Here is a 19,851-nt window from a genome sequence, read left to right as displayed (position 1 = left end):
TTTGGTTTCTAAGGAAAGGCTGGCAAAGCATTGACACAGGAAAAATTATGCTTAGGTATTCTTCTCTGATGACCATAGACTGAGCAAGATTTTTTGTGTAGTTACTGTAGCCATGAAAATAATCATGGGACAACATTCATAGTGGCAAATATATATATCAACCCACAGAGGGTTTGAGGAAGGTCAGGGATAGGGCTAACAGGACATAATGCCCGCCGGGCCAGCACTCTCTTCACCAACTCCAAACACTTATTTAATGTCTTACGCTGTATAAAATCCATGGTTTATGGCTTTTGCTTATTTTAAAAAATGTCAATCTGAAGGCAGAATATTTAAGATCATCATTTGTGTCTACAAAAGGTGAAATTTCTACTCACTTTGAAATTAGTTTGGAGTTTGAGGATGAGATTTTGGGGAGGAGGAGATACACATTAGGTGCTCAGTATGCACAGACAGGCAGGCAGCCAGGGTAGTGTGTTGGGGGAAGAGAGGGAAGGAGAAGGCGAGAGCCACACTTGTGTTCTGGATTCAACCTTCATAGAGTTCAACAGGGTCTGCCCGGAACCAGCTGGGTAACATCCCTTGACGTCTAACTCTTGAGTTTTCTCACCTTTAAAATGATTTAGTACCTACTTTTTAGGGGCTTTGAGAGTCTTAAATGAGTGAATGCATGTAAATGTCTTACATTAACTCAATACATGTTAGTTGTGGTTTTTTTTGTCATGAGATAACAGAGCTTACTCTTTATTGATTCACTCCTAAAATAAGCTACAGGCAAGATTGGCTCCATGCTGCACTCCACAACCTATGCTATGTTTCGCTTTTGAATTTCTTTTTTTTATTTTTATTTTTTTAATTAAATCTTTATTGTTCAGATTATTACATTTGTTCCTCTTTTTCCCCCCCATAACTCCCCTCCTCCCAGTTCCCGCCCCACCCTCCGCCCTCACTCCCCACCCACTGTCCTCATCCATAGGTGTACGATTTTTGTCCAGTCTCTTCCCGCATCTCCCACACCCCTTTCCCCCCCAAGAATAGTCAGTCCATTCCCTTTCTATGTCCCTGATTCTATTATAATCACCAGTTCATTCTGTTCATCAGATTATTTATTCACTTGATTCTTAGATTCACTTGTTGATAGATGCATATTTGTTGTTCATAATTTGTATCTTTACCTTTTTCTTCTTCTTCCTCTTCTTAAAGGATACCTTTCAGCATTTCATATAATACTGGTTTGGTGGTGATGAGCTCCTTTAGCTTTTCCTTATCTGTGAAGCTCTTTATCTGACCTTCAATTCTGAATGATAGCTTTGCTGGATAAAGTAATCTTGGTTGAGGGTTCTTGCTATTCATCACTTTGAATATTTCTTGCCACTCCCTTCTGGCCTGCAAAGTTTCTGTTGAGAAATCCGTTGACAGTTGTATGAGTATTCCCTTGTAGGTAACCGAGTTTCTTTCTCTTGCTGCTTTTAAGATTCTCTCTTTGTCTTTTGCTCTTGGCATTTTAATTATGATGTGTCTTGGTGTGGTCCTCTTTGGATTCCTTTTGTTTGGGGTTCTCTATGCTTCCTGGACTTGTAAGTCTATTTCTTTCACCAGGTAGGGGAAGTTTTCTGTCATTATTTCTTCAAATAGGTTTTCAATATCTTGCGCTCTCTCTTCTTCTGGCACCCCTATAATTCTGATGTTGGTACGCTTGAAGCTGTCCCAGAGGCTCCTGACACTATCTTCGTATTTTTGGATTCTTTTTTCATTTTGCTTTTCCAGTTGGGTGTTTTTTGCTTCTTTGCATTTCAAATCTTTGACTTGATTCTTGCGCTCCTCTGGTCTGCTGTTGGGAGTCTGTATAGTATTCTTTATTTCAGTTAGTGTATGCTTAATTTCTAGTTGGTTCTTTATCATAACATCAAGGGTCTCATTAGATTTCTTGTAGATCTCATTAAGTTTATCGGCGGCTTCTAGACAGTTCTTGAGAGACCTTAAAAGTGTGGTTCTGAACTCTCTATCCTACATTGACAATTTTGTCCTGTTTCTTTGTCTCCGAGGTTTTTTTTATGCTTTCTTGGTGCACCCCCTAGTGGTCTTTGTGCGAAGTCTTGTTGTAGTTAAGCCTTGATTGTTGTAGTTAATACTGGGGGGATTTGACCTCCAGGTCAACTGGCTGTGAGAGTCAGCTGTGTCTGCAGTGGGAAAACTTCTGTCCTCTGGGGAGGTGCTAATCTAGCCTTTGCCTGAGGCTATCCGGCAAATGGCTCTGCGCAGGGCTTGGGTGGGGCGGGTTACACCAGATCAAACAGGGCAGGCGGAGGGAGCAGTTATGGCTGCTCTCAGTCCCGTCCCCAGAGGCTCTGCCTCTCAGAGTCCCAGCAACCGCTGCAAACCTCGGAGAGAAAGCTGCCCTCGCGTTCTGACCGATGCCAGACAGTCCTGCTTCTCACGTCTGAGTCCGGGTCCCTAGAGACTCACCCAGAACTGGAGCTCAGGGCCTGATCCTCCCTCCCGATTGAAAACGACAACCGTGCCCTCCGCCACCAGCCCGCTCCGTGCAACCTCCGCACCTTTGTATTTTCCACACTGCACCTCCTCTGTGTCTCGGTATGCTGTTCTCTTTGCTTCTAGTTGAAGAATTTCCCCTCAGCCAGCGTTCCTGTGGTTCTGGGTGATGTCCGTTCCGTCTTTTAGTTGTATTTTTGAAGTGGTTGTGCAAGGCAGCATTCTCCGGTGTTTACCTATGCCACCATCTTGGTTCTCCTCCATGTTAGTTTTTTAGTACAATGAGTCATGATGTTCATGACTGCAGTGATTATTTCCTCTGAGAAAGCACTTGTCTATCTTTCTGGACTTTTCAATGAGTCCCCATCAATTAATATGGTTTCCTCAGGGCCAAGAGAGCCACACACACTGAAATGCCTCAGAACAGGCAGCTGTAGACACAGCCTCCTGGGGATGCCCCTGATGCTGCTGCCAGGCTGCCTGTTGGTGCTGCTTCCCTCTCCTGCGAGGCCTTAGCCCTCCGTCATGATTCCCATCCACCGACAGTCCCTGGAACAGGGGGCTGACCCTCCTTTCCATAGTGTACTCATATTTTCTTCTAGAAAGAGGGAAAGCATGTCTGCCTGAGAACAGGGCCTTTGTTATCCCGTCCTCATAGGGAGTTTATCTATTGATCCCTTCTAGCCCAGCCCCACCTCCCAACCTGACCTTCACCACCCTATTGTCTGTGTCCATGAGTTATGCATGCATGCATACAAGTTCTTCGGTTGATCTCTTCCAGCCCACCCACCAGATACTATTTTTAGCTTCATTTACAGAGGAGGGAACCCGGGGCTCAGAGAAGGTAAACAAATTTCCCAAGGTCAAACAGTAAGTGATAGAATCAGTAAAAGAAACTCAGGCAGAGAGCCTCTGCTCTTAGCCGTGTCTCGACACTGCTCGAGGAATTACTAGTCCTGCTTGAGGATCTGTGGCTGGAGGAATCCAAGGTAAATTCAGCATTTCTCTTCTCCAGGCTTTCAAAATACTTAATTTTTGGTGGATCCAGGCACAGGTAGCATTTCTCATCTCAACTAGAGCAAACTGCCTACATGGTGGCTCAGCGCTTTCCATAAAGTGACCGCTGCCCTCCAGGAGAGCGGCGCCGTTACTGGTCAGGTTCTCCAGAGGACCCTGAGGTGGGGTTTGATGTGTAGGCTGTTTATCAGGTTTCCCCACTGATTGGGGGTGGACACAGGGGAAGCCGAGCTGCAGTGCAGGCCTGACGGCCTCAGCCAACCATAGGTGGCCTGGCTGAGCGTATATGGTCTTGCGGAGTTGGCCTGCGGTGGGCTGAGAGGGTAGGCCTTTATACCCCTGCCCCCATCAGTGAGTGGTGTGGGATGCCCAAGGGAAGGTATCCCAGTGGGCAAGAGAGCTCTTTCTAGCTGAGGCAGATTCTGAAGGAGCTGACAGCTTCCTAGTCGCCGAGGCACTAACTTATATCTTGTCCACACAAGTTGACCACAGGAGCTGTTCCTGTGTCAGCAGTGGGTGGGTTTGCTTTGCAGGGTCCATTCCTGCTGCCTGCCGCTGTTGCCCGGAGCTGGCTCAGGCCACTGACCATCTCAATGCACAGTGTGCGAAACCTCTCTCCATTTCCTTTCAGGTTGGAAAGCTTATCCAAGAAGCAGCTGGAAGAAGTAATTTAAAGCGAGTAACTCTGGAACTTGGAGGGAAAAGTCCCAATATTATTTTTGCAGATGCTGATTGTAAGTCAACCACAGGCCTCATACGTGTTCCAGCACATGCCCTTCGGTGCTCTCTCCTATCTCCCTTAAAACAAACAAACAAACTAACAAACAAAAAAACTTTAGTGCTGAGAGTGTTACAAATGTCCCCCTTTTTTCCCTCCATTGCCCCCCGCCGCCTGGTTCCTGCCCTGCCCCAGGCCTTCACCACCACTCTATTACCAGTGTTCATAGGTAATGCATATATGCATATAAGTTCCCCATTGATCTCACTTCCCTCCCCCACCCTCATCCCCCCTTCCCTCTGAGATTCGTCAGTTTGTTCCATGTGTTCATGTCTCTGTTTCTATTTTATTCATCAGTTTATTTTGTTCATTTATTTTGACTTTTGGATTTGATTGTTGATAGGTGTGTATTTATTGCCATTTTATTGTTCATAATCTTGATAATTTTTCCCTTCTTTTTTTTTTCTTCTTTTTCTTAAATAATACCCTTCAACATTTCATGTAATACTGGTTTGGTGGTGATGAACTCCTTTAGCTTTTGAGAAAAAGATCTTTGAAACTAAGGGGCACTCAAGAAGAATCTGGACTCTTCCTTCTAAGGGGAAAATAGTTTAATATAGGAAAAGAGCACTTATCAATGTGGAACTGAAAAGGATTTGTTTTCTAGACACTAATAAGCCATTTTGACCTTGTGATGTGTAGAATAGGGTGGAAGGGGTGAAGGCTTGGTCAGCGCTATATAGTAGAAAGACCAATGGGCTACACATCTGAACATCTGAAATATAACCTCCCTGCCTAGTTTCAAGAAGCCTGAACTCCCTGCCTGGTGGCTTTGTAGGTCATTTAGAAAATTCTTCACTAGCCAACATGTTTCCGAACCCACAGTCTCTCCTCTGGTCATCCCAACCCCTTTCTTTTTTAAAAAAATATATATTTTATTGATTTTTTTACAGAGAGGAAGGGAGAGGGATAGAGAGTTGGAAACATCGGATGAGAGAGAAACATCGATCAGCTGCCTCCTGCACACTCCCTACTGGGGATGTGCCTGCAACCAAAGTACATGCCCCTGACCAGAATCGAACCTGGGACCTTTGAGTCCGCAGGCTGATGCTCTATCCACTGAGCCAAACCAGCCAGGGCCATCCCAACCCCTTTCTGTTGCTCTGTGGCACTCAGTCAGGATGACAACACACGGTGGTCAGCTCTGTGTGAATAGACCCAAATTGGAGGTGATTCTGCCTTGGCAGTGGGGCATTAGGGAGGCTTGAAGCAGTAGCCTAGGGAGCCCCATGTCTCCAGGCAGGATACTGAATGGTTCGCTCTGCACAGGTGTGGTCTCTCTGTTTTGAAAAACTGTCCAGGAAATGATATTCCCAGTCTCTTTCAGCCATTGTTTTCCTTCCCCACATCCTGCCCAGCAGAGCTGCTTCCCCAGGTTCATCGCTGGGGAGAACAGGGAGCAGTTTGCCTGCCTTCCAGCCCCAGCTGGGAATGTGCAAGGAGTTCAGCTTCAGTTTTATACTAGATGCCAGGGGATCAGAATTCTTACAGCCAAATCCTCCCGAGGAGTAGGCACTTCATTGACGTGACGTTGATGGATTGATTCAGTCATTTAGCAGCTAGCACACACCAGATTTAATTCTATCTTGAAATATAAGAGATGAAAATGAAAGCGTTATCACAGGCTATTATACAAATCCCTGTAAAAATAGAGGAAATGTGATGTCTTCAAAGAAAAGCCATTGCTATTACAGTTAAATCCACCAAAATACTAATTAAACATAACAGCCACAAGGCCCTATAGATTAGGGGTTGCACATTGGCCAAATGCCGGTCTAACTATGTTTAGAATCTGGGTATTACACAGTGCTTAAAAAAACAAAAACTGTGCTTTATAAGTATTGATTTCTGTTTTTCCTTAAAATTGGAAATCTGGCAACCATGGGCTTATATCCATGCAGAGCAACAGCCAAATGCAGTGGCTTTCCTTCCCAGTGTCCCTCACATTGTTTTACTACCTGGCAGATTCATACCATTACGTTATCTGCCAACCCCTTTGGGTTTGGGACTCAAAGAAGTGGAGATGCCCAAGTTAACACAGCCAGTAACGTCAGGGTCTATTAGAACAACAGCGAGGTTGCGTTCTCAGTCCAGTGCTCTCACAGTTACTCACCTTGTGCCCTGTGTGCAGCCTGACACTACCTGGGCTGTGTGTGTGTGTGTTGCGGGGGGCGTAGAGGGGGGGCGGGGGGCGGCTTCCGGACAGCCCCACTCAGGTGAGGCAGTGCTGGGAACCTGCCTTTCCTCTTGCAGTGGATCACGCCGTGGAGCAGGCTCACCAGGGTGTGTTCTTCAACCAAGGCCAGTGCTGCACTGCGGGCTCGCGCATCTTCGTGGAGGAATCCATCTATGAGGAGTTTGTGAGGAGAAGCGTGGAGCGGGCCAAGAGGCGCATAGTGGGGAGTCCCTTTGACCCCACCACTGAGCAGGGACCCCAGGTAGAGAAATCATGAACCATCCCTTTCTTTACATTTTAAAAAAATACTGATTTTAGAGAGGGAGAGATAAAAACATCAATGATGAGAGAGAAGCATTGATTGGCTGCCTCCTGCACATCTCCCCCCCCCCCCCCCCCCCCGGATCAAGCCCACAATCCAGGCATATACCCTGACCAGGAATTGAACCGTGAACTCCTGGTTCATGGCCGATGTTCAACCACTGAGCCACACCGGCCGGGCCCTTTCTTTACTTTATCCCTGGTGAGCACAGACACTGGTCACTTGGTGGGACCCAGCAAAGCACCACCTTCCGTTATCCCGCCGCCTTCACAGCTGGAAGTGTGGCCAGTGAGCATTGCTTATGTCTAGATTCTCTTTCCATTTCTAAATTTTGTTTCTGGGAAACGAAAGGATTAGAGTTGCCTTAAGGATACTCTCAACTTCGGGGGTAAGTTGGAGTTGCTCAGCCCTAAAGGAAGACCTAGTTGTGACAAGGTGGATCTTGCCGTGAGAACCCAGTCCCAGCCCTGACCACGGACTTCCTTGCAGAGGCCGCAGTCAAGGAGGCGGGGCCTCTCTCGTTCTCAGAAACTATTTATCCTTTTCCCAGCTGTAAAGGGCTCTCTCTACCACCCTGATGTGCTTGGGGAGACCATTTGTAGATTGTGAATGTTTGGACATGAAGACCGTACGGATGTCTCTCACTCTTGGGTGCCTCGTGCACTGTGGTGGGTGGGGAGGCCATGAGAGTCCCGCAGCCTGCTCTCCTTAGGGCTCAGGCTTTCCACAGTCATCACGGCGTATTTCCAGATGGAGCTCTGGTTTTAAACCGTAGACAGAGGCTGTGAATTTGTAAAGAATGCATGGACCAGATCTCATCTGGGCCACTCGAGCCTGGGTTTTTCTAATAAGAATTAACACCTTCTCAGTTTTGGGGCCATTTGAGAACAGATTGACGTTCTAGCTGAGCATTTGAAACTCAGGTGAATGTCAGTTTTTATATTATTTACCATAATAATTGCATGATAAGCCTATACCTTTTGGAAAGCAAGACTGACCTTATTTTACGGCGTAGGAAGCTAGCCCTCACTCTTTAAACTTAATCGTTTTCTCTAAAGGTGGAACATTCCATTAAAAATATCCCCCAATAGGATTTGAGGTAAAGAGGTTGTATTAGCTCATCTCTTGTTTTCATCTTTTTAGTATCAGTACAACTTGCTAAACTCTTCATTTTGGCTATAGAAGCTCATTTTCCTTCCCACAGTGAATAATCAAATCACCAGTGTCTCCATCACTTAGAAAGTTGTTTAAACATTAACCTGGTATATCTGATTCAGTGGTATCACCTGATTCAGTGGTATCAGAGCCATTCATTTATTGGAATTCTTGATATATTTGTTTGAACCAAATTGCCATTTTCCATGGATAAAAAATGTTTAAATAATAGTATCCCATATGATTTGACTAGATATGATGAAGCTTTTTTAAAAAGACAAATGATTCCTGAGAACATGCTTCTTTCCATTTTCATGGAAGATTTTACTTGGAGTCACTCGGCAATTTTGTCCGTAGATTGACAAGAAGCAGTACAACAGGATCCTGGAGCTCATCCAGAGCGGTGTGGCCGAGGGCGCCAAGCTGGAGTGCGGAGGCAAGGGGCTGGGCCGGAAGGGGTTTTTCATCGAGCCCACGGTGTTTTCCAACGTGACCGATGACATGCGCATTGCCAAGGAGGAGGTACCAAATACAGGATTCTAACATTTTGGCATGTTTTCCAGAGCATTTCTAGTACAATGATATTCACGTTTTCTATTTCTGTATGTATTGTCCTAGAACTAGAGCAATAAATATGGCTATGAAAATCTCTGTTTCAAGAAAAAAGTTAAAAAGGCAGGGAAAGTAGGTGACGTATTGCATGATTGCAGTTATTAGCCAACGGAATAATCAGGAGAGCCAGTTGTGGGGTCACCAGGCTGTTACGCAGGAAAGGAAAGGCGGCCAGGCGTCCTCACAGTAATGCAGCAGAGGGACCACGCAGGTCAGCCAGCAGCCCGAGCAGTGCCTCCTCGGCTCTGCCCGGGCTCAGAGCACAGCTGAAGTTCACACAGTGGAACCAAGTGACATCAGGGAGGGTGGGGCGTGGGGCATCAAACACACTCTAAGGATAGGCTCCTGTGTAATCTATTTCTGCAGAGTTTGGGATATTTTCCAGTTTTGTGTTGCTAAACGTAAACATTATTTAAGTAACAAAGGCAGAGAACCCTTTCTTTGAAATGTGGAGAGCAGGTGAAGGAACGGCATAGCAACGATGTTGAGTCAAACTATCTTGTTGCAGATCTTTGGCCCCGTTCAGGAAATTCTGAGGTTTAAGACGATGGATGAAGTTATCGAAAGAGCCAATAACTCCGACTTTGGACTCGTAGCTGCTGTCTTTACCAATGACATCAACAAGGCCCTGACAGTGTCTTCTGCAATGCAAGCTGGGACTGTTTGGTAAGATCCGGCTGTGCCATCATTCTGGCCGTAACACATTCCAGGGGTGGTAGGGGGCCTTGCCATTCTCCAGAGCCTGGGTGAAGTACACGTGTATCCTCTGGAAGGATGGGGAAGGCCCCAGCAGCAGACGTCACCCTGAGAGGAGATGCAGTCTTTACTGGCTAGATCAGGAAATCAAAATGAATTATAAATTTTCCATCTGGAACAAAGGAAATAAAAATAAAACTTACAAAAGAGGTAGCATGCCTGTGGGATTATTTCTGTGTGAGCAGAATTCACACTAACAGTAGCACTGTTTTCTTCTTTCAGGATCAATTGCTACAATGCCTTAAACGCCCAGAGCCCCTTTGGGGGATTCAAGATGTCTGGAAATGGGAGAGAAATGTAAGTGTCCAAAGTTGCTGGTTCTTAGTGTAGAAGAGGATTCTCATTCCCTTACTCATTAAACAAGCATTTGGTCGAACATACCCCACTGTAAGCTACTAGTAAGCCCCGTACTGCACGCTACAAAGATGAACAAACACAATTCTCTCATCTGCGGTGGGAATGGGGAAAAGTTAGTGTACCAGCAATACCATATTAGAAGGGCCATTAGAGAAGTATGTCAAACATCTTGTAATTATAGAGGCAGAACCGATTAATTTCACCTGGTGGGGTCAGAGAGTTTTTTTAGGAGCAGGCATTCCAGGCAGGGAGAATAGCAAGAACAAAGGCGTGAAGGTACAACAAATGCAGAATAGCCAGCGACCAAACCAAGTTTGTAGTGTTTAAAACAAAGGTCACCAACTGCCAGCCCAGGGACACAGGTGGCTGGCAATGTTTTGTTTTGCCTCACGTTTAAATATCTTTACCGTCCAGCCAGCAATGAGGAGGCTCTAAATCAGTGGTTCTCAAGCTTGGCTGCACATTAGAATCACCTGGGAATCTTGTTAAAATCCTGATTTCTGGGCCTCATCCTCCGGAAATTCTGTTTCTTTGTTACTAATGTGGTGGCCTCACCCCATAACAAAGAAACAGAATTTCCAGAGGATGAGGCCCAGAAATCAGGATTTTAACAAGATTCCCAGGTGATTCTAATGTGCAGCCAAGCTTGAGAACCACTGCTCTAAATAGACCTAGATTCCTCACTTATTTCCTTCTCCTTATAGAACTGCTTCAGCTGTGAGCTCTGCAGTTCACCATTTCCCCATCCCTCCTGTTCCTCGTGGGACCTGAGTATTGGTTGTCATTCATTTTACACTCACCTGATTCACTCACCTGCTCAGCCCCTGTAGGTTCTTTCAGATTGGAAATGCAGCGTTAGTGCATAGCATGAATGAGTGTTTAATCCCAATCTCCAAGGGCTTCACAGAGCATTCTGTGGGAGCTGAGGAGATCCCAGAGTGTTTAAGGCCAAGATTCCTGGCACAAGAGGATGCTTGGGCAGAGGTTATAAGAAGATGACCTGCTAGAAGGAATTTTCAGTAACAATAATGATACCATGAGTTAAATGCCTTATCTGTGTTTGGCTTTATGCTAATTTGTATCCTAACATCTGATTCAATTTTCACAATGATCCTTTAGGATAAATACTTGTCTTTATATTACAGATGGTTTAGAGGGGGAACTAAGGGTTAGAGGAGTTATGTAGCTTGCACAAGTCATACAGCCAATAAATGGCAGATCTGAGATTTGAACTTGGGATTCAGTGGCTCCAAATGCACTAGATTCCATAAGATCAGCCAAGGAGGCATGGAGTGGGGGTGGGGGGGACAGGCATAAGGACTTCACAGGCACAGGATCAGGACAGAGTCCTGAGATGCTAAGAACCTGAATAATGGAACTGCAGCAGAGGAAATCTAGACTCAAGAGGGATTTTATTTGCAGGATTCATATATAAATGGACTTTTTGGGTAGCATTTGGAGAAATAATGATAGCCAGGGTCTTCCTGAGGTGACATCTACCCTCCCAAGCAAAAAAAAAAAAAAATTTCCTTTGTTTTGAAAAGAGCTGGACCCATGTTTTCTAAATCCTGTGACTCACAAGAGGAAACATCTCCCATACCCTGCCCTCTGCCATTACTGAATGCATCTTTATTATTATTATTACAAGAGGCCCGGTGCATGAAAATTCATGTACTGGAGTGGGGTTCCCTCAGCCCAGCCTGCCCCCTCTCACAGTCCGGGAGCCCTCAGGGGCGGGAGGTGACCTGGTGATCAGGGGAAGGCAACACCCCATCACCCTCTGCTGCTGCCACTGCCGGCAGCGCAAGCCTTGGCTGGCCCTGGTTACCTGAGCCTCGGGCGGCCCCGGGTGGCTGGGGGGCTGAGGGGACTGGGCGCCACCATCTTTGAGGGCATGGAGTCATTTAGCATATTCCCTCCTTATTGGCTGTGGGTGCTGCCATCTTTGCGATGGCATGAGAGTCACTTAGCATATTCCCTCTTTATTAGAGAGGATTATTTTGAGCAAATGCTCAGTTCACAATCAGTCTTCTAACAAATATTGAGCAAAGCACGATGCATGGTCTGTGGGGGAAGATGCAGCTCATTAAGGTACTTAAGATCGTGTTGGGTAAATGAAATATACAACATAGTGAGCTGAAGTCTGGAAGCCTTCAGTTGTGATCTAGTGTAGCAATCAGCATTGGCCTTTCAAGGAGAGGAACATTTGGATGGATGGAGGGAGGGAAGTATTTATTCAGGGTTGGTGCAGAATGGGAGGAGGAAGTAAAGACACTTCGGGAGAAACAAGTATGATTTGGGGGAAAGTGCAGTGCACCCGTAAGACTAACACTGGCTCCATGCTTCACACATTGAGGAGACAGATCACAAGAATTCTCGCTTCATATTACACAGTGTTTTACAACGTATCATACTTTAAAAAGATATTAGCTTGTAAGAACATGTAATAAATAACTTCAAAATGCAATGGGTATTTAATTTTAAAGCATGCCTTTAACATTTATGTAAACCTTTTTTGTACTCATTCAATAGAAACTTATCTGGCCGCTGGGCAAAGCTAGCAATAAAACGACTGGTCTGCAATGTGTTAGATACTTTAACTGGCCATTTCCAGCCCCTAGCCATTAAACCATAAAGTAGGTGTAACTTTGAGGCAAAGAGGAGACTTTGTAGAATCACACTGCTCAGATGTGTATCCTGACTGTAGCACTTAATACCTGTGCAACCTTGGGCAAGTTACTTAATCTTACTAAGCCTCAGTTTCCTCATCTATAAAATGGGTATAATTATAGTACCTGCCCCAAAGGGTTGTGGTGAGGATTAAATGTTAGGATTAAGTATGCCAAATATTCAACAGAGTGTCTGGCCAACCTTCAGAAAATGTTAGCTGCTCTCATCGTTATTCATCAGGTACTGTAGATGAGTGCTATGCAGGTGATCCTCCTTTTTCTTAATAAATACCTTACTTTGGAAGGGTGGCAGAATTTTTTCTAAGTTCCAGGTAGTATCCCCAACTTCTGTGCTGTCTCTGTGATGCCAGGGAGGGACCCCTCCTGCTTGAACTTTTGCTTCTGGCTTCAGCACCTCTCACTTGGTTTACAGCCAGAACCCAGAGCCAGTCTGGATGCTCTTTGCTCAGCCATTGGTGCTCCTCAGCTTTTACTAGTATACAGTCCTCACATACTCCAGGTGTCTCTCCTTAGCCTGCACATGGCCTTGCTTTCTGCTTCCACTTGTCATTTCGCTTCCCGCCCTGGGTTTGGGCTCCCCAGGCTCTGAAAGGTTGGAACAGTCACTGGCTCTGGGAATGCTGCTCACATCGACTTTCCTGTTACAGATCATCAACAGGGTGAATCATGGGCATGAACTATACCTGTAATAAGTAAGCGCTAGCTGATGGCTGTAATCCCAGGCTCGCCCTGGACCCTGGTCATGGTCACACATCCTCCCGGATTCAGGCTGTGATGTCCAGGTCCAGTCTGCTCCTGTCAGAAACATTCCCCCTGCTAGAAAGATGGTCCAGGAGAAGGTCTGGCTCTGTCAGAACCACCCAGAACAGCGGGCCAAGATACTGAAGAACAGCGCTCAACTCATCTCGTAGGCGCTATAGTGAATTGGCCTTCCCAGGCAGCTAAACAGTAATTAGGAAGCAGAGCCCTTTGATGAGACTCACTTCATCTTTCTCAGTTATATGCTTCTTTGTCCCCGCTTGCCCCTCAAACATGCTTTCTCTTCCTTAACTAACCCAGAGTGGTAGGAAACGCTTCATTTAAAGAACCTGCCTTGTCCAGCCTCACTCTTCCTTCTCATGTAATACAGTCCTAGGAACCCCACCTAACCCTGCGTGTGGGAGAACTGTCTGCCTCGCAGCCTGCAAACTCCTTGCAGCTTCGGTCCCTGACGTCTCCCTGCCACCTGGCACCTCAGAGGAGCAGAGACAGAGGGAGCACCTTCTGAAACAAGCTGCACGGAGGGCTGGGGAGCCTCTGCGTGCTCCCCCAGGGAGAGCTGTGGAGAGGGCTCCCTCTGCAGGTTACCTGATGGGCTGGCCTCTGACTCCGGGTCGGAGGAGGCTGAGTTTCTCTCAGTCCCGCCTGCTCAGCTAACTCCATCTGTTTCACTCGCCCCGTCCTTCTCCTTCCTCATTCAGGCTGCCCTGAGACACAAGAGCCCGAGCTATAAAATATGTGTCACAGTTAAGGGAAAGGAAAGAAAGCCGCGAACCTCAGCATTTTACAAACGAAGGACACAAGCGTTGAAGATGAGAAGCATTAGGATGCTCTGCATAAGGGCTTCTCGGGTTCACGGTGCGCACACACGCATTGTGCATGTATGTCCGTGCACAGCACGCACCTGCACAGGAAGTGCCTGCAGTCTGGGGAGGGGCGGGCTGAGCGGGCCTACCTGGGGACCCCTCAGGGATTCTGACTTAGTAGATGTGTGCTGGGGCCCAGGCTCTGCATTTTTAACAGGCTTCTGGAGGGGGTCTGATGCAGGTGGTCCAGGGGCCCTGCTCCGAGAAACGCTGCTGTGAGCCAAAGAACAAGGCAGGGAACTATACACCTGAAGCATAAATCCCTGTTTGTGTAATGAGTGAGTCTAACTGATTTTCTTAGAGGGCGGGATGAGAGACACCGAAATCTAACATCTTACGTTATGTGTAGGTATGCCAAACTTGGTTCCTTTTAGGGAATATAACCTGGTCTGGCTGAGAAACAGGAATAAGACTTCTAAGTGCACCTGTGCCCTGACACATGGTCCAGCTGTGAAGGCAACCACACACAGAGTGGGACACCGTAATCACAGGTCTGCCTTTATGCCGGAGTAGGGTTCGGTGGAGACAGGAAGCCAGTACTGTGGGCTCTACACTAGGTTAGTGGGGAGGAAGCCGATGCTGTGGGCTGTACACTAGGTTGGTGGGGCAGGAAGTGGTGCTGTGGGCTGTGCACTAGGTTGGTGGGGAGGAAGCCAGTGCTGTGGGCTGTACACTAGGTTGGTGGGGAGGAAGCCAGTGCTGTGGGCTGTACACTAGGTTGGTGGGGAGGAAGTCAGTGCTGTGGGCTGTACACTAGGTTGGTGGGCAGGAAGCCAGTGCTGTGGGCTGTACACTAGGTTGGTGGGCAGGAAGCCAGTGCTGTGGGCTGTGCACTAGGTTGGTGGGGAGGAAACCAGTGCTGTGGGCTGTACACTAGGTTGGTGGGGAGGAAGCCAGTGCTGTGGGCTGTGCACTAGGTTGGTGGGGCAGGAAGTGGTGCTGTGGGCTGTGCACTAGGTTGGTGGGGAGGAAGTGGTGCTGTGCTGTGGGCTGTGCACTAGGTTGGTGGGGAGGAAGCCAGTGCTGTGGGCTGTGCACTAGGTTGGTGGGGAGGAAGCCAGTGCTGTGGGCTGTACACTAGGTTGGTGGGGAGGAAGTGGTGCTGTGGGCTGTGCACTAGGTTGGTGGGGAGGAAGCCAGTGCTGTGGGCTGTGCACTAGGTTGGTGGGGAGGAAGCCAGTGCTGTGGGCTGTGCACTAGGTTGGTGGGGCAGGAAGTCCGGTCAGTGAGATACAAGCCCGTGGGGGACAGATGCTCAGGCAGCCCTCCTGGTGACAGGCTGTGCTAGAGGTGGGTCCAGGGCTTTGTAAACACAGAACGAGGGCAGCTGCTTCTCTTAGCGTCAGGAAAAGCTTCATGGAGTTGAATTTACAGAGAATAGAAGGAGAAGAATTCAAGCATTTTAAAGAAAAAAACAGAACATGCTTGGTTTTACAGTGAAATCAAGAAAAGAAAAACAGACAATTAAAAAGCAGTAAGAATGGGAGGGGCTAGAGAAGAAAAGTGAAGACAAATTGCATGGTAGCCACAAGGCTTCACTCCACCCCAGCAGCCTGAGAGCAGTGGAGTGTCCAGAGGGCTGGGGAGGGCGGCCATCGCCCACCCTCCTCTCAGCCCAGCCACTGCACGCTTCTCAGAAGCTGGAGCCGTTATTTAGTTTCTCCTTCACCCAACTCAGTGCAGTGCTGCCCATAGTCATAGCTCAGTTACGTTTGCTCCCCAGATGAATGACAATCCTTGATCTATAACCAAGATCCCAGAGGTCCCTGTGAGCCAGGAAGGAAAGTGGCTGACGGAGAGTCTGGGGCCTGGGTGGAGGGGGGCGGGGGAGAAATGACAGCTTACTGCCACTTCCCATCTTTTCAAACATTTTTCATAAGAGTTTATTTGACAATATATGCCAAGGAGCAAGATCTCCAATGCTCCCAAGTCGTTTTCAGTCAGTTATTTTGATGGCTGTGAGGGCTGCGGACATTGTTTATCCAGGATGAAGTTTTTAAGGCATTTCAGTGATTTGTGCTCTGCCGTGATAGGCCTTGGGGGTCATTTCCATGTATTAGATCTAAGAGCCAATGAGGAGGGATTTAGAATCCCAAACCCAGAGGCCCTTAGCCTGGGGATCTCCTGGTCTCCTCCCAGTTAGAGTGGACCCGCCCTCTGGGAGAGCGATCGGAACACAGACACATCCTGGGCCCAGTGGCAGGAGCGGGATTTGAAGAGAAAAGCTCACCATGGTCCTGAGGAGCCGGTGCCCCTGAGGTAGGAACAGCCCAGGCATTAGACACGAGGGCCTGCCGCTGACCGTGGTGCCCAGCCAGGCGCACAGCCAGGGCCTCTGATGACTGCTGGCCACGGCGCACCTCTGGCCTGTTTCTCTGAGTCGTTGGGACGTGTGGCCTTTGTGTGTAATACTGTGAAGACAGATCATCCTTTACCTGTAAGAAACGGTGACTGCTCATAGGTGATGGCTTCCCCAGCCCGCACATGGGCTGGGCGTCATTAGGAATTCCTCCAGGAACCCCAGGGCCTGCTGGTAGCAGGTGACAAGCTGCACCTCCCCAGGACTCTGGCATCTCCAGTGGGGCAGCCGGGCCTGGAGTCTGACACTGCCCCTTTCTGTTTCCAGGGGAGAATTCGGCCTGCGCGAGTACTCCGAAGTGAAGACTGTGACAGTCAAGATCCCCCAGAAGAATTCCTAAGGAGGCCCAGAGGAAGGTGAAGGCTGCCTGCACGACCCCCCTCTCTGCTTTCCCTGAGGGGCTCAGCTCTCAGGAATCCAAAGCTGATACTCGGTCCTTATTTAAAGATGAAAATGATCACACACAGGCCAGGCCGGTCACTGCGTCACTGAAGCAAGCCAGCTGGGCAGTTTCTTGGCACTCTGTAGGGGATCACCGAACGATACCAAATATTGGGGAGGGCGGGATGAAGGACAGAGGGGTGACTATCGGCACACCCAGGGTCTCTCTGAGGTGGGGCTGAATAGGGAGCTGTGTTATTGGATGCCTTCTGTCACAAAACCCTTCCTCCTACGGAAAGGCAGCCTTCCTGCCATCTTCCTTTTCCCGGTCCAGGCACTCCCTGCTCCTCCCCTGCCCCTGCTTCTCTGAGGAGAGCTCAGCTGAGCTCATTTGGGACAGATGTTTGGGCCGGGAACAATTTTCCAAGGTTTTGCAGCCAAATTACCGTTTCATGTTATCCATCTCTTCAAAGCAAAATATTGAAATGGCTTTAGTGAGAGCCAGGCCAGACTGACAATGCCAGAAGCTGGTACACTGCAGATACGCTAGGCAGGAGGGAGGAAGTGGGGATTTTCCAGACCCAGCCTGGATTTCTCACGTCCACGGGTACCACGAGGGAAGGACCAGGATGTGGGGAGGCAGAGACCGTGTGTAGTTCCCAGCTTCTGAGTGTGGGCATGTTTGGGGGACAGGTGCGCACCTGCATTTGATTCCTTGGTTATTCTAGAATAAGGCAGGGAGTGGGTTGTTCTCATAGATTAATAAGATCTTTTCCAAAGTTTATCTTTAAAGTCAACCAAAGCAGTCTGAGTAGGCTCGAGCGTTTGGAGAAAGGTAATGCTGGGTGCCTGGCAGAAATGGTTTTGTTTCCAACACCGCTTGACAACTCTTAACGAAGTGGGTTACCTCTGCAGTTGGATCAATAGCTTCTCCTGCACCCCAGCCCCCACTGCACCACCAGCGGCTCCCCGCAGTGCTATGGGTGTTATTTTGGCCTCTCATGCCTTAAAATGCCCCCATCCCACTGGCAGGAGCCTTGGAAAATCTGGCCAAGCCTGGCGGTTTTCCTTCCCATTGGCACGGTTCCAGTGTGCCCCCGTCGCCACACTGCACCAGAGCTCCTCTGCCACACGCAGCGGCCCCTCCACGGACCGTTCCTGCCTCCCGGCCTCCCGAGGCGGGTGAGAAGCAGGCTGGCCCCCTTCCTCCCAGCCACGCACTCCTCTCCCGAGAGCCCACCAGTGCGATGTGAGCAGTGTCAGCTTCCTTCCCTGCTTCCCTCCTTCCAGCTGCCAAATCCAACCCCAGCTCTAACCTAGAGGAGGGTCATGTATTTAAAAGTACCAGACATAACCTGGAGTATATGGAATGTGGGCAACACATAGATAGCCTTCTGTATTTAACTGCTCCTGCTTTCCGACCACGCCGGGTCCCCTTTCTAACCCTGTCTGCTCCTGTTTTCAAGAAATCCCTACTTGCTGTTACCTATGACAGTGCATTCCGTGCCCCGATGCCTTGAGGGATGCCACGTGTCTGATCCTCCGTGTGAATGTCATGCTCTCCCCTTATAGCGTGTGTCCAAGTGAACGTACCCATTAACCAGCTAGTTACCTTCGAACTGCAATATAGAATGTGAAAATGAAGATTTATTTCTTTTAATTTACTTAAGAAGAAACCTCTGTGCTAGCAATAAAGCATTTATATTGTGTACTCCTCAGGGCTCTGGCTGTGTTTATAAGCCTGCGTCCCACAAAGCCCTTGCGCATCCTCCTCCCAGCGCTGGGCGCCCAGCTGTGCCGCTCTCTGGGGATGGAGCAGAAGTCGGGGGTGGGAGGGCTTCTTACAGGACGAGGCAGGGCAGACAGCACCCTAGTTTTCTGACACGGTTTAGAATCTGTGTGTGCATACGGTTTTAGGTGGCAAACACGTATAACCGTCTATGAAACACGTGAAATAACAATTTTCATTCAAAATAGCCTCTGTGAAAGCTAAATGCGGAGGAGTTTGGGGGGCCCTGTTCTCACAATCGTGGCTACGTGGTGAGAGCGCACGTTGCTGATGGCACTTAGCGTGGCTGCATTTGTATTTACCGACGCCAGATGAAGTCGAGGCTGACTGCCTGGTGCAACGTTCTGCAGCTGTAAAGAGGAAGCTGTCAGATGACTGTACCACCACCTACAGCTTGTTTGCTCTGTCTGTGCTCTCAGAGTTGAGCTTTTGGGGGGTGGCGTCCACCCTTTTAGACCTGCACATCCCCTCCTTCCAAGCTCTACCCACATCCAGGTGTAGTGAGACAAACACAGAAAGTGGTGACCTGGCCGGAGGAAAGCGACTGTGGCTGGGACTCGGGGCTCTCTCTCTGCTGTGTCTCGTCCCTCAGAGGAGTGGGTGGTGGTTGCGAGAGCGCAGTCCTGGTGCCAGGCTGAACTGGATATAAGAGGCAGGCTTCCTGCTAGGCTCCCTCATGCTCAGGAAGAAAACGAGAAGGCATTGGGCATAGACTAAGCATTGAAGTCCTCTGGGCAGGTGCCTGTGTAGTGCTTTTTTGCAGCAGGAATTAGAAGACAGACATACTTTGTTCTTCAAAGCATAGCATTCCTCACACTTCCTCCCTTCATGATGCTGACATAAAGGCGAATGCGGGCGGCATCACAGATGTCATTAACAAAACAGACACTCATCAGTCACTTGTCATCAGCACCACATAGTTATGGCCTTTCCCCCCTTATTGTTAACACCTGCGATTTCCATTGTACCTTTTCCTCCAAAACACCCTCAGTGCATTCATATCGACAGTTTCATTCTTTTTCATGACACTTGAGTTAATAAAGGACAAACATATTATACTGTAGGGACTAAAAAACAGAAAGAAACAGAAGCCACTGGACTGCGTGGGAGAACAGGAAGGCACCCAAGAAAAGAGGACAGTCAACGAGAAGTTGGTAGAAGAGGTGGGTTTTGAACTGGCAGGACATAATCCCAATAGGCCAGGAAGCAAGAGGAAGGAATTTCTGGTCAAAGAAAGCGGCAAAGCTGCAGAGGCGAGTCCAAGGTACCCTTGTGTGCCCATGAGCAGCAACGGGCCAGAGCAGGCCTGGAGCGCTGGCAGTGGTCGGCTTGCGGAGGACC

The 19,851-nt window shown here is 48.3% G+C and overlaps 1 protein-coding gene across 1 annotated transcript in view; it reads left to right on the top strand.

The window, feature by feature from the left end:
- Positions 1-18,435, top strand: part of ALDH1A2 (aldehyde dehydrogenase 1 family member A2) — a 96,098-nt gene extending 77,663 nt beyond the window's left edge. The window contains exons 8-13 of the mRNA XM_036302843.1: positions 4,142-4,244; positions 6,542-6,726; positions 8,299-8,463; positions 9,062-9,219; positions 9,532-9,606; positions 16,608-18,435. Of these exons, the coding sequence (XP_036158736.1) occupies positions 4,142-4,244; positions 6,542-6,726; positions 8,299-8,463; positions 9,062-9,219; positions 9,532-9,606; positions 16,608-16,680 (759 nt within the window). The 3' untranslated portion in view covers positions 16,681-18,435. The remainder of the gene's footprint in view (positions 1-4,141; positions 4,245-6,541; positions 6,727-8,298; positions 8,464-9,061; positions 9,220-9,531; positions 9,607-16,607) is intronic.
- Positions 18,436-19,851: the final 1,416 nt, after the last annotated feature.

Source organism: Myotis myotis, unplaced genomic scaffold, assembly GCF_014108235.1.
Source record: "Myotis myotis isolate mMyoMyo1 unplaced genomic scaffold, mMyoMyo1.p scaffold_m19_p_1, whole genome shotgun sequence".
In the NCBI taxonomy this organism is placed as follows: domain Eukaryota; kingdom Metazoa; phylum Chordata; class Mammalia; order Chiroptera; family Vespertilionidae; genus Myotis; species Myotis myotis.
Note: the sequence above shows the minus strand (reverse complement) of the source record. Positions and strands in the feature narration are given on the sequence as shown.